At 40.6% G+C, this 19,177-nt stretch overlaps 1 protein-coding gene across 7 annotated transcripts in view; it reads left to right on the top strand.

Moving 5' to 3' along the window:
- LOC126259290 (FH1/FH2 domain-containing protein 3) overlaps positions 1–19,177 on the top strand; it is a 690,456-nt gene that overhangs the window by 597,526 nt on the left and 73,753 nt on the right. For 6 of the 7 annotated variants that reach the window (XR_007546495.1, XM_049955939.1, XM_049955941.1 and 3 more), the window contains 2 exons: positions 8,274–8,434; positions 16,921–17,103. Coding sequence is in view for 6 of the 7 variants with exons in the window: in XM_049955939.1 (XP_049811896.1) it covers positions 8,274–8,434; positions 16,921–17,103 (344 nt within the window). In the remaining variant the exon portion in view is untranslated. The remainder of the gene's footprint in view (positions 1–8,273; positions 8,435–16,920; positions 17,104–19,177) is intronic. The other variant, XM_049955938.1, reaches the window with a different exon arrangement.

Here is a 19,177-nt window from a genome sequence, read left to right as displayed (position 1 = left end):
ATCTGTTTTTCATAGATACATAGATCATAGAGAAGGAAGCATTTGACATGGAAGGGGGGCAACTGTTGAAATGGAGATGTTGCTACTTATTGGTTGATGTTGTGTGAAGTACAATTTGAATGTGGTCCTCAAGGAAATGGAGATTAACATCCAAGAAATTTGGAGAAGGACAAGGTGAATTTAATTTGGTGAACAGAATTGTTCTGTTGCAGAAAGTAGTTTAGTTCTGCTTCACAAAGATTTCAGAGCACAGCACAAAAATATCTTTCATAAATTTGTAACAATCCAGGGGCCCCAGCTCAGGAGATTTGAAGAATGCTTTTTCATTGTTGTTGTTGTGGTCTTCAGTCCAGAGACTGGTTTGATGCAGCTCTCCATGCTACTCTATCCTGCGCAAGCTTCTTCATCTCCCAGTACCTACTGCAACCTACATCCTTCTTAATCTGCTTAGTGTATTCATCTCTTGGTCTCCCTCTACGATTTTTACCCTCCATGCTACCCTCCAATACTAAATTGGTGATCCCTTGATGCCTCAGAACATGTCCTACCAACCGATCCCTCCTTCTAGTCAAGTTGTGCCACAAATTTCTCTTCTCTCCAATTCTATTCAGTACCTCCTCATTAGTTATGTGATCTACCCATATAATCTTCAGCATTCTTCTGTAGCACCACAGTTAGAAAACTTCTATTCTCTTCTTCTCTAAACTATTTGTCATCCATGTTTCACTTCCATTCATGGCTACACTCCATACAAATACTTTCAGAAACGACTTCCTGACACTTAAATCTATACTCGATGTTAACAAATTTCTCTTCATCAGAAATGCTTTCCTTGCCATTGCCAGTCTGCATTTTATATCCTCTCTGCTTTGACCATTATCAGTTATTTTTCCCCCCAAATAGCAAAACTCATTTCCTGCATTAATTGTGTCATTTCCTAATCTAATTACCTCAGCATCACTCGATTTAGGTTGACTACATTCCAGTATCTTCATTTTGCTTTTGTTGATGTTTATCTTATACCCTCCTTTCAAGACACTGTCCATTCCATTCAACTGCTCTTCCAGGTCCTTTTCTGTCTCTGACAGAATTACAATGTACCTAAAAGTTTTTATTTCTTCTCCATGGATTTTGATTCCTACTCTGAATTTTTCTTTTGTTTCCTTTACTGCTTGCTCAATATACAGATTGAATAACATCGGGGATAGGCTACAACCATGTCTCACTCCCTTCCAAACCCCTGCTTCCCTTTCGTGCCCTTGGACTCTTCCATCTGGTTTCTGTACAAATTGTAAATAGCCTTTCGCTCCCTGGTTCAAATGGCTCTGAGCACTATGGGACTCAACTGCTGTGGTCATCAGTCCCCTAGAACTTAGAACTACTTAAACCTAACTAACCTAAGGACATCACACACATCCATGCCCGAGGCAGGATTCGAACCTGCGATCGTAGCAGTCGCACGGTTCCGGACTGCGCGCCTAGAACCGCGAGACCACCTTCGCTCCCTGTATTTGACCCCTGCCACCTTCAGAATTCGAAAGAGAATATTCCAGTCAACATTGTCCAAAGCTTTCTCAGTGTCTACAAATGCTAGAAATGTAGGTTTGCGTTCCTTAATCTATTTTCTAAGATATGTCATAGGGTCAGTACTGCCTCACATGTTCCAACATTTCTACAGAATCCAAACTGATCTTCCCTGAGGTCGGCTTTTACCAGTTTTTCCATTCGTCTGTAAAGAATTCATGTTAGTATTTTGCATCTGCGATTTATTAAACTGATAGTTCGGTAATTTTCACATCTTTCAACACCTGCTTTCTTTGGGATTGGAATTATTATATCCTTCTTGAAGTCTGAGGGTATTTCGCCTGTCTCATACATCTTGCTCCATAAATCTTGGTCACAAGATGGTAGAGTTTTGTCAGGGCTGGCTCTCCCGAGGATGCTAGTAGTTCTAATGGAATGTTGTCAACTCCCAGGGCCTTGTTTTGACTTAGGTCTTTCAGTGCTCTGTCAAACTCTTTACGCAGTATCATATCTCCCATTTCATCTTCATCTACATCCTCTTCCATTTCCATAATATTGTCCTCGTGTACGTTGCTGTTGTATAGACCCTCTATATGCTCTCTCCACCTTTCTGCTTTTCCTTCTTTGCTTAGAACAGGGTTTCCATCTCTGCTCTTGATATTCATACAAGTGGTTCTCTTTTCTCCAAAGGTCTCTTTAATTTTCCTGTAGGCAGTATCTATCTTACTTCTAGTGATATATGCCTCTACATCCTTACATTTGTCCTCTAGCCATCCCTGCTTAGCCATTTTGCACTTCCTGTCAATCCCATTTTTGAAACGTTTGTATTCCTTTTTGCGTGCTTCATTTACTGCATTTTCATATTTTCTCCATTCTTCAATTAAATTCAGTACATCTTCTATTATCCAAGGATTTCTACTAGCCCTTGTCTTTTTCATCTCTCAAAGCTATCCATTCTTCTTCTACTGTATTTCTTTTCCCCATTCTTGTCAATTGTTCCCTAATGCTCTCCCTCAAACTCTCTACAACCTCTGGTTCTGTCAGTTTATCCAGATCCCATCTCCTAAAATTCCCAATTTTTTGCAGTTTCTTCAGTTTTAATCTACAGTTCATAACCATTAGATTGTGGTCAGAGTCCACATCTGCCCCTGGAAATGTCGTACAATTTAAAACCTGGTCCCTAAATCTCTGTCTTACCATTATATAACCTATCTGAAACCTTCCAGTATCTCCAGGCCTCTTCCATGTATACAACCTTCTTTCATGATTCTTGAACCAAGTGTTTGCTATGATTAAGTTATGCTCTGTGCAAAATTCTACAAGGTAGCTTCCTCTTTCATTCCTTACACCCATTCCATATTCACCTACTACATTTCCTTCTCTTCCTTTTCCTACTATCGAATTCCAGTCATCCATGACTATTAAGTTTTCGCCTCCCTTCACTATCTGAATAATTTCTTTTATCTCATCGTACATTTCATCAATCTCTTTGTCATCTGCAGAGCTAGTTGGCATATAAACTTGTACTACTGTGGTAGGCATGGGCTTTGTATCTATCTTTGCCACAATAATGCGTTCACTATGCTGTTTGTAGTAGCTTACCCGCATTCCTATTTTTTTATTCATTATTAAATCTATTCCTGCATTACCCTATTTGATTTTGTATTTGCAGCCCTGTATTCACCTGACCAGAAGTCTTGATCTGCCTGCCACCGAACTTCACTAATTCCCACTATATCCAACTTTAACCTATTCATTTCCCTTTTTAAATTTTCTAATCTACCTGCCCGATTAAGGGATCTGACATTCCACACTCCAATTCGCAGAAATACAGTTTTCTTTCTGCTTTCATATGGCCCATGAAATAGTTGCAGTAATATGGGGCCATCCTCATTCCCATTAATGAACTCTTCATTTATTTTTAGGTCTAGCCCTCAAAGCAGAAAAAGTTATGGTTAAGGATGAAGTTGGCTGGTGTTGCAATGAATGAGGTTTTTGATAGACTTTCAGGTGGTCATCGGGAAAGCTGGTTTCCATGGATTGAAGCACCATATGCATGGTGAATGTTGGTTTAGAGATAGGTTTTATTGGTTATGGCAAAGAAGATTTGAGTTGAGGCAGGCAGCAATGGGTTTTCATAGTGTGGCATTATTGTAGGGGAAAAAACAATGAAAATCCACACACTATACCAGTAAGCCTTTTACAATATTAGTAACTAATGTGGACTCATGGTATTTTCTAGGAAAATGGTGTTCATTCAAGTGAATATCTCAGTGGTGTTATAAAATATAATGTATAATGCTGGGATATCTGTGTTCCATTTAATGGAAAAAAAATTGGGAGACATTTTTGTAGCCTAATCTATACTTGATGTTTCATGTACATTTGACCTGTGATGAGTTAGCTAGAAGTTAATTTTGGATACAAAAGTTATCAGTACATTTTTGTATGGTGATGTAAATGTCTTTCGATTAGTTTCATGCTCTAAAGAGTGAGGGAATTCACAATTTCTCTAAATGATGACTTATTTTGCTTATTTTAAACTTTTCTGCTGTCCTTAACTAAAAAGAAAAACTATTTCTCTCTTTCCTAAACATGTTATTTCACAATGTTGTTTGATTTTATATTTTGTTTATCCATACAAGTAAGTGTAAGTTATAAAATGCCAACAAACCCAGGAGTTGTCTGCATTCAAAAGTGTGCTAACAAAAGCGAAATACGGTCTGTGACATACAAAATGAAACTACAGTTCTTAGACTTGCTGACAGCATGAAAATGTCGCAATGTGCCACATTTTTCACATTACTGAAAGATATACTTTGACCTATTAATTCTGGCTTGCAGATATTTAATTTACTTTTAAAGAGTTAGGAATTAGATTTTTGACTGAGAATTACATCAGTCTGATGCAATAGTAGCATGCGCATATATATAAGAAATTGAAAAATACACATATTCACGGCTTCATTAATATTTTATGTGATCTCATTATATGAGTGCTACATGTGATGCACAAGAAATGCCCTGATAATTTGGCAGAAATTCTTGTCTGTGATCTGTGATCACAAAATATATAAAACGGAATGATGTTTGGCCTATGTTCTACTTTGCTTGTTGGATTTGTTGGTATTGGATGTTGATCCCCTGACTGTGTGCTTTGCTAAGGTACTTTGGTGTATAACTACAATTTACTCATGCTCTCTAATCTCTATTGTATTATTCGTTATATTGACTGGCTTATGGTACTTACTCTGATGCTTATTAATATTTTATGTTCTCTTTCACAATTTTTTGAATGGTCATCACGAAATGGCATGCTGCTCTAATAGGAGGTGAGTACTGCTCTTGGGACTTCTGCTTTTTTGGGGCCTATTTAAGAAAGAAATGGTATCTTGGAAGAAAATAATTTATTTGGTTAGCTGGTTGGTTTAGTAATTTATTATTATTTTAGCGATTTTTACTGTTATGCAATTGAAATGTGGTTGAAATAACATACACTATGTCTTCCTTAGTTGCTGTGGTATTTGCTTGTGCATATTCCTATATGAATAATGTCTGATATGCCACTTCTGAAGTAAGGTAGTTTAAATTAAGATCAATTTTATGTCAATGCAGCTATTTTCTTCCTTTATTGTAAGGAAATAATGAAAATAGGGAGAACAGTGAGGTTATTGGAGACAGAGTACATGATCAGAATATGGAACTGATAAGGAAGGAAATTAGCTGTGTTCTTTGCCAAAGAATGATCCCAAAATTTTACATAATTGATTCAGTAAAAACATAAAAAATTAACTCCTGAATATGAGTCCTGCATGCTAAGTATGAAAAGAGTTAGTGTCTTGCATTATGAAGTGTTGTAAGCAATAATAAAGAAAAACCTTTTCTCAAATGATTTGATTGGTAAGTGAAGACTCTCACATGACAAACAGAGAGGCATACATATGAGTATAAGGTTTTGTAGCAAGAGATTGATCCAATATAGCAATTGTTGATCAGTGAGAAGTAAGGATGGAAGGATTCAAATTTCCCAGGCACCTTACATCGTATCTTATTGACTCTGGAATAAAATACAAACTTTAACAAGAAAGTCAAATATATATACTTTGAAATTGAGTGGAAAAATAAATCCTGATCAATATGGTTCAGCAAGTAGGACGCTGGATTTATACTTGTGAGGAATGGGTTTCAAATTTCCATCTACCCAAGCTAATTTAGATTTTCTGCTGTTTTCCTAAGTTAGGTGATGTGGGTGCTATGAAAATTTCTTAAATAACTCCAGGGCTAATTTCCTTCCATACCCTTGTTTCATTTGAGCTATTGCCCCTTTTATAATAATGCCACTGTTAACAAGAAGCTAACTGCAACCCAAACTTCATCAAAAAGATTAAATGGAGGTAGTCGGTGAATGCAACGTACACGAAGAAGACTGCACTGCAACCAAGGCCTCTGTTTCTCACAGGAAATTTAAGAATAATAACTGAATGATTTGACAAAATGGCAAAGAAAAGTTCACATTGTAACTTACCTCACAGTTATGGAGGCAATCTTCTTTCTTTCATGTATGATTGCTTGAAATAGTATGAATTTTCTCGACAATACTGACACAAATGTGAATAGTGACAACATGATCATTTGAAAATTGATAATCGATATATACATTGTTTATTCTGATGAGAAGTACTTTATAAAAGAACACATTTATATGTCAATGCCATGTGCCAACAAGAAATGAGATTCCAGCTACATTCATCAAAATGCAACGGCACAAAAAAATGAATAAGAAAAAGAGGAAAAGTAAGAAATTAATGGTAAAAAATGTGCATCATAGAGCATATTGAAATGTGAGCTAGTCCCATCTGAACCCAATTAAGAAGTTACTTGCTAAAGGACAGTCAACACTGCTAACTGATGCCACCAGAGGCAAGTTGCATCTTATTCTGTCAATATGTAGATGCTCTTTTTTCACAACTCACAGACCTGTGAAATTTTGATTATCTGGAGACACAAAAAACAGTAACAGTAATAATAACTATATGCACAAAATGAACATTAACTAATAATAACCATCGTTATTACTATTAATATTATTATCATTACTGTTATTACATGCACTATAGCAACCTGAGAGCTTAGCATGTGAACAACACTGATAAAAATACCATTGTAAAAAGAACATTGAATGTAGACATGCCCACTGGGAAATAGATCACAGGCAGACTGTAATTAGCTACACAGGAAGAAAATGGTGATCAGGAGTGTATAATTAAGATGAAGTGGAGGTAAGTTAGGAAAGGAAAAGTATAGAAAGAAGAAAATGATGTAGGTGCAAAGAAATGGTAAGAGAAAACTGAGCAAAACTACTGCTGTGTCGGAGAGATATAAAAGCATTGGTGCTTATAAGTTTTATAATGAAAGGTCCTCAGCCAGGAACAAGGAAGTCAATATTCAATAGTTATTTTCAGAAAAGTAATAAAAGTAATGTAAAAGTCTTATTGGAGACTGTATGTTACCACTTAAAAAAAAAAAAATTCCAGTGGTAAACACCACTAACTTGTGATTAGCAATTGCACAGGCCAGTTTTCATATACTACAGAATGTATCCTATAACAGGGTATATGCTGGTGGCATAGTAGACTGTATCATTTATGCGCACTCATTGTAACATTCTTGTAGGCTGTAATATTTTTGTAGGCAATGTGACAAATCATGCAAATGCCTCTCACTAAGTGTATGTCTTGGTTGTCACATAGTAGAACTAACATTGTGTAGATTCGACACATGTGTATAAAACAAACATGATAAAAGACGGAAACAAATGAAAAGTGATTATTGCTGGTTCCTTTCTCTCTTTTTGGTGCTCTTTATCTTGCTAGCGCTGGATTGAGATTAGTGTGATCATGCTCCAGTTTTGAGGAGAACCAACCACAACCACATATAGGATATTATTGTGATGGAGTCATATTCCCAACAACATTTTAAAGCTGCTGTCAGTCCCCAGCTTTGTGTCAATCTTATAATGACTTCCCAGGCCAGTTTTATTTTGACCACCTTGTATAATTACTATCAGTGATTATCATCCTGTTAAATAAAAGCAGAAAAAAGAGTTATTACATAAATCAAGGCATTCTTGAAACTATCAGCCATATCATATTACACAAAAGTGTTTCATCCATCACACTGCGCAAGTCGCAGGTATATGTTGATTATCAAGGACTATCTGCTGCAGAAAGTCATTATCCTAGAAAAGAATTTATAAATGGTGTGCAACTATGAGTCATTTACTCTTAATGCCTTTCATACCTCAGTAAGTTGAATACGTTAGCAGAAGATGGGACCAGTTGCCACAAAAAGTAAACCAAATTTGTAAGCAGTTAATAATCAGCTGTGATTAAAATGTTGGTCACAACTTGTGGTACGATCATTGTTTAGGTAAACGCAGTATATTCCTAATTTTTTCTATGCATCAACTAAACCAGTGGGATCCTTTTCTTTGGTATAATGCATTTTCAGATTTTTATCATTCTAGTATTAGATAATAAAGAACTGAAAATATAAATGAATATATACTTGCCTTTGGCTGGAAACAGGCTTCAAGACCTGTTTCGGAACATTTTTATGTTTAGATAGAAATATAATTTGTTTATGAGTATGTTGTAGTAAGAGATTATGAGTATTACTTAAGATGATTAATCTTGCCATTATACAGTGTTGAAATGAAGTCTGATATCATTGGCTTTCCTTTTTACAATAGAAACAGCAAGAGATGAATAAAAACAAGGAAATCATAGTATTGGATCATAAACGCTCAAATGCAATAAATATAGGAATGACAAAACTTCCTCCCCCAAGATCTATACGAACTGCCATTATGAAGATGGATGCCACAATCATGAACAGGGAAGGAATAGAGGTGAGAAATAATTACTTTTATGATAACACAATAACTAACATCATTTCTTATACGTATATTTTATGATTCCTACCTGTAATTATTGTAAATATGGTATGGAAAGTTCTGGCAGAATGTAAATAATTTTGGAGTAAAGGAAACCGCTCATCAAATAATGGAATTGTTGAGTCATTGACAGGCATACATAAAAGAATAATACATTACTAACTTTCCTTGTACAGCTGGCACAATATAGCTGTACAGATACACATATTTGTTGGATGAGGGGGTGGGGGATCATATTTTTGTGTACTCTAGCTCAAAAAAGGATTTTTCCAAAAGCTACCAAAGTTCCTTTTTTATGTTGATAACTCAATACTTCTACTGTTTGATGATATGTTTGTAAAATTGTTAAGTCAGCACAGTCCCCAGTTATGGATGAAGACGATGATCATGATTATTCATTATAAAGTATGCTATGTTTCTAAAGATGATGAGTTTATTGTTTGGAAGTGTGGTGTTTTTAATATTTTAGTTTGAACACCCTTGTCCTGCTTAAAAAAAAAAAAGTTCAAATGTGTGTGAAATCTTATGGGGCTTAACTGATAAGGTCATCAGTCCCTAAGCTTACACACTACTTAACCTAAATTATCCTAAGGACAAACACACACACCCATGGCCGAGGGAGGACTCGAACCTCTGCCGGGACCAGCCGCACAGTCCATGAGTGCAGTGCCCTAGACTGCTAGGCTAATCCTGCGCAGCTTTTCCTGCTTAATATTGTCTTTCAAATGTCTGGCTTTGACTGCTTGGACTCAAAAGGCAAAATATTTTCCAATGCAAGTTACAAGTTCCTATTTAGGGTATGTAGACATGCTGATAATTGTGATTTTGTCTCAACTTTCTTCTTATATTAAAACATTCAGCTTTTCACATAACTGTAGCATTTATCAGACATCTGTAATGCATCAGTGGCATCTAATTTCAGTGTTTCACCTTTCACTTGTCTGTTAGTGGAAATCATTGTGTTGCACTGTTGCAGCATGAACTTCTTCAGTGTTGTACCATAGCTGGTTGACAACGTCTAGGAATCCATATCTTTCATCTCACTATTCTCTGAAGCTTGTCTCAATTTTGATAGCAATTATGCTGTGCTACTGTAGTAATTATTGTGCTTTTGCTGTATAGGCAACTCATTTAGTGTTTTCCGAAGTTTATACACGGATGATGAAATGCATTTTGTAACCTGACATCTTCTACTAGATAGATCTCTCAGATTTGACTGCCTTAATATTTAGGGGGTGGAAAAAATTATGGAAACACTGTGAGAAATGCACGCTTGAACATAAACTCAGATGATAGCCAACCCTGCAGGTTGCATTGTTGTATTTTCCCTTGAACAGCACCTGTGCAGTGTTCTGAATACTTTGCAAGTGGTAGTCATGATCAGAACACTGTTCTGTGTAGTTGTGAGCACATTGTGTCAGAGCTCACTGCATTTGAACATGGGAAAAGTGTTGGTGCTCATATGGTAGGTGCTTCCATAACCAAGGTATCCAAAGTGTTTATGTTTCAAGATACATGTCATCGAAGATTTATACTGCACCAGAAGAATTGTCTGGAATTTACTTTAAGAAACTTAATTTTATGACAGTCCAAGTTTATATTTTTGTAGTTTTTTTTTTCTTTTTTAAGGGATATTCAGTAAATTTCTGGTCAGTAAGTTGCTTTCTCTTCAGCAAATTAAGTAAGTGTAATCCATAAACAAAAACACTTAGTGGTCAAAGTGGTGATTGTTTCTATTACTAAAGTATTTATTAAGATATCCAGGAATCTGATTGCTCTAAAGATGCCATCAAAGTAACTAGTTTGGTACCACAGGCCATTTAAATTCTGGGAAGGCTTTGGACTAAGTTCTAGAAATTGAAGGCAGTATTCTGTTACTTTTTTAAAGTATTGTCTGTGATTGTTTCCAAGTTCATATAAAAATTCATATGGCATGCAACCAGTGATCTAGCCATCTCAGAAATGTTAAAGTGTGGTGGCTCTTGTCTCGGCTTGAAGCAGGCCAGTCCTGAAAATCAATTTGATTTCAAACCATGCTGCAACCTATGCCAGAAGTCCATAACTTTTTAATATTGTTACTAAGGAAGGAGCTACAAAGAAAGGCGCCATATTATTAAACACAGAATGTTATCAAAACTAGAAGATTGTTAGAGAACCATAACAAGTACTGTGCTTAACTGTGGCTGGAAAAAATGTTTCAAATAAGCAAGTAGTGTTGATGTTACAAGAATCTGATTATGTAGATAACATCTGTAGTTTGACATCAGATAAGGCAGGCTACTCTTACTTTATGTATTATTAATTTAATAGGATACCAAAATATGAATTAATATTGTTCACAGCAAGTGATGTGAAATTCTAAGAGTTATGAATATAATAGAGGGAAACATTCCACGTGGGAAAAATATATCTAAAAACAAAGATGATATTAATATAATAGAGGGAAACATTCCACGTGGGAAAAATATATCTAAAAACAAAGATGATGTGACTTACCGAACGAAAGCGCTGGCAGGTCAATAGACACACATACAAACACAAACATACACACAAAATTCAAGCTTTCGCAACAAACTGTTGCCTCATCAGGAAAGAGGAAGGGAGAGGGAAAGACGCGAAAGGATGTGGGTTTTAAGGGAGAGGGTAAGGAGTCATTCCAATCCAGGGAGCGGAGGACTTACCTTAGGGGGAAAAATGGACGGGTATGCACTCGCACACACACACATATCCATCCACACATATACAGACACAAGCAGACATATTTAAAGATATAAAAACAAAGATGATGTGACTTACCAAACGAAAGCGCTGGCACGTCGATAGACACACAAACACAAACATACACACAAAATTCTAGCTTTCGCAACCAATGGTTGCTTCGTTAGGAAAGAGGGAAGGAGAGGGAAAGACGAAAGGATGTGAGTTTTAAGGGAGAGGGTAAGGAGTCATTCCAATCCAGGGAGCGGAGGACTTACCTTAGGGGGGAAAAAGGGACGGGTATACACTCGCACACACACACATATCCATCCACACATATACAGACAAAAGCAGACATATTCAAAGACAAAGAGTTTGGGCAGAGATGTCAGTTGAGGCGGAAGTGCAGAGGCAAAGATGTTGTTGAATGACAGGTGAGGTATGAGTGGCGGCAACTTGAAATTAGCGGAGATTGAGGCCTGGTGGATAACGGGAAGAGAGGATATATTGAAGAGCAAGTTCCCATCTCCTGAGTTCGGATAGGTTGGTGTTAGTGGGAAGTATCCAGATAACCTGGACGGTGTAACACTGTGCCAAGATGTGCTGGCCGTGCACCAAGGCATGTTTACCCACAGGGTGATCCTCATTACCAACAAACACTGTCTGCCTTTGTCCATTCATGCGAATGGACAGTTTGTTGCTGGTCATTCCCATATAGAATGCGTCACAGTGTAGGCAGGTCAGTTGGTAAATCACGTGGATGCTTTCACACGTGGCTCTGCCTTTGATCGTGTACACCTTCCGGGTTACAGGACTGGGGTAGGTGGTGGTAGGAGGGTGCATGGGACAGGTTTTACACCGGGGGCAGTTACAAGGGTAGGAGCCAGAGGGTAGTGAAGGTGGTTTGGGGATTTCATAGGGTTGAACTAAGAGGTTACGAAGGTTAGGTGGACGGCGGAAAAACACTCTTGGTGGAGTGGGGAGGATTTTCATGAAATATGGATCTAATTTCAGGGCAGGATTTGAGGAAGTCGTATCCCTGCTGGAGAGCCACATTCAGAGTCTGATCCAGTCCCGGAAAGTATCCTGTCACAAGTGGGACACTTTTGTGGTTCTTCTGTGGGAGGTTCTGGGTTTGAGGGGATGAGGAAGTGGATCTGGTTATTTGCTTCTGTACCAGGTCGGGAGGGTAGTTGCGGGATGCAATGGAGGTACTGTTGCTTGTTGGTGGGTTTGATGTGGACGGACGTGTGAAGCTGGCCATTGGACAGATGGAGGTCAACGTCGAGGAAAGTGGCATGGGATTTGGAGTAGGACCAGGTGAATCTGATGGAACCAAAGGAGTTGAGGTTGGAGAGGAAATTGTGGAATTATTCTTCACTGTGAGTCCAGATCATGAAGATGTCATCAATAAATCTGTACCAAACTTTGGGTTGGCAGGCCTGGGTAACCAAGAAGGCTTCCTCTAAGCGACCCATGAATAGGTTGGCGTACGAGGGGGCCGTCCTGGTACCCATGGCTGTTCCCTTTAATTGTTGGTATGTCTGGCCTTCGAAAGCGAAGAAGTTGTGGGTCAGGATGAAGCTGGCTAAGGTAATGAGGAAAGAGGTTTTAGGTAGGGTGGCAGGTGATCAGCGTGAAAGGAAGTGCTCCATCGCAGCGAGGCCCTGGACGTGCAGAATATTTGTGTATAAGGAAGTGGCATCAATGGTTACAAGGATGGTTTCCGGGGGTAACAGATTGGGTAAGGAATCCAGGCGTTCGAGAAAGTGGTTGGTGTCTTTGATGAAGGATGGGAGACTGCATGTAATGGGTTGAAGGTGTTGATCTACGTATGCAGAGATACATTCTGTGGGGGCTTGGTAACCAGCTACAATGGGGCGGCCGGGATGATTGGGTTTGTGAATTTTAGGAAGAAGGAAGAAGGTAGGGGTGCGGGGTGTCGGTGGGCCCAGGAGGTTGATGGAGTCAGGTGAAAGGTTTTGTAGGGGGCCTAAGGTTCTGAGGATTCCTTGAAGCTCCATCTGGACATCAGGAATGGGATTACCTTTGCAAACTTTGTATGTGGTGTTGTCTGAAAGCTGACGCAGTCCCTCAGCCACATACTCCCGACGATCAAGTACCATGGTCGTGGAACCCTTGTCCGCCGGAAGAATGACAATGGATTGGTCAGCCTTCAGATCACGGATAGCCTGGGCTTCAGGAGTGGTGATGTTGGGAGTAGGATTAAGGTTTTTTAAGAAGGATTGAGAGGCAAGGCTGGAAGTCAGAAATTCCTGGAAGGTTTGGAGAGGGTGATTTTGAGGAAGAGGAGGTGGGTCCCGCTGTGACGGAGGACAGAACTGTTCCAGGCAGGGTTAAATTTGGATAGTGTCTTGGGGAGTTGGATCATTAGGAGTAGGATTAGGATCATTTTTCTTCGTGGCAAAGTGATATTTCCAGCAGAGAGTACGAGTGTAGGACAGTAAATCTTTGACGAGGGCTGTTTGGTTGAATCTGGGAGTGGGGCTGAAGGTGGGGCCTTTGGATAGGACAGAGGTTTCGGATTGGGAGAGAGGTTTGGAGGAAAGGTTAACTACTGAATTAGGGTGTTGTGGTTCCAGATTGTGTTGATTGGAATTTTGAGGTTTTGGAGGGAGTGGAGCTGGAAGTGGGAGATTGAGTAGATGGGAGAGACTGGGTTTGTGTGCAATGAGAGGAGGTTGAGGTTTGCTGGAAAGGTTGTGAAGGGTGAGTGAGTTGCCTTTCCGGAGGTAGGAAACCAGGAGATTGGATAGTTTTTTGAGGTTAGAGGGTGGCATGATGTTCTAATTTGTGGTTGGCCTGTAGGAGGATGCTCTGAACTGCCAGTGTGGATGTGGGAAAGGAAAGATTGAGGACTTTGATTAAGGATAGGAGTTGATCCTAATCCTACTCCTAATGATCCAACTCCCCAAGACACTATCCAAATTGAACCCTGCCTGGAACAGTTCTGTCCTCCATCACAGCGGGACCCACCTCCTCTTCCTCAAAATCACCCTCTCCAAACCTTCTAGGAATTTCTGACATCCAGCTTTGCCTCTCAACCCTTCTTAAAAAACCTTAATCCTGCTCCCAACATCACCACTCCTGAAGCCCAGGCTATCCGTGATCTGAAGGCTGACTGATCCATCATCATTCTTCCGGCGGACAAGGGTTCCACGACCGTGGTACTTGATCGTCGGGAGTATGTGGCTGAGGGACTGCGTCAGCTTTCAGACAACACCACATACAAAGTTTGCAAAGGTAATCCCATTCCTGATGTCCAGATGGAGCTTCAAGGAATCCTCAGAACCTTAGGCCCCCTACAAAACCTTTCACCTGACTCCATCAACCTCCTGGCCCCACCGACACCCCGCACCCCTACCTTCTACCTTCTTCCTAAAATTCACAAACCCAATCATCCCGGCTGCCCCATTGTAGCTGGTTACCAAGCCCCCACAGAATGTATCTCTGCATACGTAGATCAACACCTTCAACCCATTACATGCAGTCTCCCATCCTTCATCAAAGACACCAACCACTTTCTCGAACGCCTGGAATCCTTACCCAATCTGTTACCCCCGGAAACCATCCTTGTAACCATTGATGCCACTTCCTTATACACAAATATTCCACACGTCCAGGGCCTCGCTGCGATGGAGCACTTCCTTTCACGCTGATCACCTGCCACCCTACCTAAAACCTCTTTCCTCATTACCTTAGCCAGCTTCATCCTGACCCACAACTTCTTCGCTTTCGAAGGTCAGACATACCAACAATTAAAGGGAACAGCCATGGGTACCAGGATGGCCCCCTCGTACGCCAACCTATTCATGGGTCGCTTAGAGGAAGCCTTCTTGTTTACCCAGGCCTGCCAACCCAAAGTTTGGTACAGATTTATTGATGACATCTTCGTGATCTGGACTCACAGTGAAGAATAACTCCACAATTTCCTCTCCGACCTCAACTCCTTTGGTTCCATCAGATTCACCTGGTCCTACTCCAAATCCCATGCCACTTTCCTTGACGTTGACCTCCATCTGTCCAATGGCCAGCTTCACACGTCCGTCCACATCAAACCCACCAACAAGCAACAGTACCTCCATTATGACAGCTGCCACCCATTCCACATCAAACGGTCCCTTCCCTACAGCCTAGGTCTTCGTGGCAAACGAATCTGCTCCAGTCCGGAATTCCTGAACCATTACACCAACAACCTGACAACAGCTTTTGCATCCCGCAACTACCCTCCCGACCTGGTACAGAAGAAAATAACCAGAGCCACTTCCTCATCCCCTCAAACCCAGAACCTCCCACAGAAGAACCACAAAAGTGCCCCACTTGTGACAGGATACTTTCTGGGACTGGATCAGACTCTGAATGTGGCTCTCCAGCAGGGATACGACTTCCTCAAATCCTGCCCTGAAATGAGATCCATATTTCATGAAATCCTCCCCACTCCACCACGAGTGTTTTTCCGCCGTCCACCTAACCTTCGTAACCTCTTAGTTCAACCCTATGAAATCCCCAAACCACCTTCCCTACTCTCTGGCTCCTACCCTTGTAACCGCCCCCGGTGTAAAACCTGTCCCATGTACCCTCCTACCACCACCTACCCCAGTCCTGTAACCCGGAAGGTGTACACGATCAAAGGCAGAGCCACGTGTGAAAGCACCCACATGATTTACCAACTGACCTGCCTACACTGTGACGCATTCTATGTGGGAATGACCAGCAACAAACTGTCCATTCGCATGAATGGACAAAGACAGACAGTGTTTGTTGGTAATGAGGATCACCCTGTGGGTAAACATGCCTTGGTGCACGGCCAGCACATCTTGGCACAGTGTTACACCGTCCGGGTTATCTGGATACTTCCCACTAACACCAACCTATCCGAACTCCGGGGATGGGAACTTGCTCTTCAATATATCCTCTCTTCCCGTTATCCACCAGGCCTCAATCTCCGCTAATTTCAAGTTGCTGCCACTCATACCTCACCTGTCATTCAACAACATCTTTGCCTCTGCACTTCCGCCTCGACTGACACCTCTGCCCAAACTCTTTGCCTTTGAATATGTCTGCTTGTGTCTGTATATGTGTGGATGGATATGTGTGTGTGTGCGCGAGTGTATACCCGTCCTTTTTTCCCCCTAAGGTAAGTCTTTCCGCTCCCGGGATTGGAATGACTTCTTACCCTCTCCCTTAAAACCCACAACCTTTCGTCTTTCCCTCTCCTTCCCTCTTTCCTGACGAAGCAACCATTGGTTGCGAAAGCTAGAATTTTGTGTGTATGTTTGTGTTTGTGTGTCTATCGACGTGCCAGCGCTTTCGTTTGGTAAGTCACATCATCTTTGTTTTTAGATATATTCTAAGAGTTATATCGCAAATGAACACTAAACTTAGTATCACATTTATCAGTCACTGAAATGCAGGACTAGATTATATACAAATTTATGAACTAACACTGCCTACTTATCACAAACTATGGTTTCATGTATGTTTGTAGTGTTATAAATTTATAACATCTACTTTTCTTATAATCTTTTGATTATAAAATAACTGATCTCAGCTCACCAAAATACAAAACACTCTTTTACAAAGATCAACACTTGCGACTAACCAGCATATATATAACTGACTGAAATATAAAATTATATCAACAATTATTTGCCTGTTATGAATTAAGATTGTTTCACATAAATATTGTGAAAAATGTCAGAGTAATTACATTTATTTTCCAGAAACTTCTCACAATGCTTCCAACAGAAGAAGAATGTACTAAGATCCAAGAGGCACAAATGGCCAATCCTGACTTACCACTTGGCAGTGCAGAACAGTTCTTGCTGACACTTGCATCAATTTCAGAACTTCCTGCGAGATTGAAACTCTGGGCCTTTAAACTAGATTATGAGAACAGCGAAAAGGTATGTACTATATCTGATTACTATGGAAAAACTCTTAATTCAGTACTTACCTCTCATTTTAAATTCTGTTTTTGGTGAAGCCATTTTTGTTTGTTTTGTAAAATGAGTTGAGCATGTGGAACTCCAATACAAAATGATAACGAATGATAGACTGCACAGTGGTATGAAGAAGCAACACTAAATTTTGTAGAAACTCGTCACATACAAGGATACACAACTTAACACACTTGAGTTATAGAGCGAACTGCTCCCATCAACCATCAGAGATAAGACTGTGAGTTGTTTTCTCTGGCCACTGATACTAACGTTCCCACAGAGCCCAGCCCCTTTCCCCACTCCCCCTCCATCGGTAGTGTGAAGCACAGTTTGAAGGTAACAACTGAGGCAGCGGAAGTACTGGCAGGCACGGTCTGATGCAGGATGTACAGATGATAGTCATGGAAATGGGTGGAAGCATGGATGTTGCAGTCCGCGCAGGTGAGCATGGGAGGTGAAGGTGGGGAAGATGTATCCCCTAGTGTGTGTGCATTGGACAGGTCTGTGAGGAGGTCACTGTCAGGAGTGGGCGGGTGAATAGTGAAAATTGTCAGGCTGCCATCAGTGATTAAATGTGCATACAGAGTTGTGGGATTGATGTTATCAGATAAGGTGAGAACTTCACAGAAATGGTGTATCGGGGACTGTATATACCAGCTCCTTTTTTGTAACCTTGAGGCTAAGATCCTCTGGGCAGAAGCAGCAGACATCTAGCAGCATCTGGGAAGAAGGGGATGCAGTCACTGATGGAGGGACAACGGGAGTAGGAAGGGAAGCCATTGTGATGGTAGAGTCCTTATTCAGGGGGCTAGCTGATGAGATACCGGATAGGTTTCAGTCAGTTAATAGAGGCTGTGACTAGCTTGCTGTTAAGCAGAATGTCATAGGTGTTTGGGCTGCGGGCCCAAGAAAGGGGCCTGGAAGTTGGTGTGGGTAGTATCATCACACAGCATGATGTGGTTGCGCCTGGCTAGGTCCTTGGAGATGAAAATTTTAGGAAGAATATGGAGGGAGGGAAGGGGGATCATGAAGGTTGGAAATGTGATGCTGGACGCTGCGAAGGTGGAAAGCAATGTTGGCATAGGGGAGCGGTTGGAAGAGATGAAACAACTGGGAGGGATAACATCTAACTGTATAAAATCTCAGCTAGTGAGGCATTGAGGGCTTGTTTATGTGCTGTGTGGATACTCAGAAACTCTCACAGGAGTGTGTCTGACTGGTCACCCCCATTACAAATAAGAGCCACTTCTCAACAAGCTCATTCTTGAGAGTGGTAGGTGGTAGCTCTGTAACAGGTAATGACACATAGTTAGTTTGGCAAACAGTGAGGACTTGAATTGCCTACCTTGGTCCATGGTTATGGAGGCAGGACAGCCAAAATGTGTGAACCAGGTAGGCATGAGAGTTCTGACAACTGTTTCAGCAGTGATGTCTTGGATGGGGGTAGCCTCTGCACAGCATATTGCCTGGTCAGCAATGGAGAGAACGTAATGATTGTTAGTGGATAGGGGAATGGGGCCCACCAGGTCCACATGAATGTGTTGGAAGTGTCCCTATGGTACCTGGAAGATGCCTAGCAGGGACTGAATGTGCCAGGTGGTTTTACAATGCTGGCCCAGTACACCAACCCTTATCCATAACTTGCGATCTCACTTAATGTGGAGCCAAATGAATTGCTCAATTATAGGGTAAGCAGTAGATTTGACTCTAAGGAGGGCAAGGTTTTGAAACAGGTTGAAAATATATCAGAGACTTCGCCAGGTCTCATAGAGATAGGATTTTATGTATGTAGACTGAAGTAGTGAATGAAAATTTGTGACAAGCCTGGAATCAAATCTGGGTCCCCTGCTTACTAGGCAGGTGTGTTAGCCACTAACAACTTTGGCACAGCATTTCACACAACTGCATGGATTATCCTGGCATGCCTCTCTTCTTGATCCAAATTCTCACTGCCATCCCAGTCTACTGTAAATTCCCCTTTACACATGAACAGAATTGCTGAGGTTCTCCATATTTCTGGAGTAGCACTGCGGCAACA

This window comes from Schistocerca nitens, chromosome 5, assembly GCF_023898315.1.
Source record: "Schistocerca nitens isolate TAMUIC-IGC-003100 chromosome 5, iqSchNite1.1, whole genome shotgun sequence".
Taxonomy (NCBI): Eukaryota; Metazoa; Arthropoda; class Insecta; order Orthoptera; family Acrididae; genus Schistocerca; species Schistocerca nitens.
The sequence above is the reverse complement of the archived record's forward strand: the minus strand, read 5'-3'. Positions and strand labels throughout refer to the sequence as shown.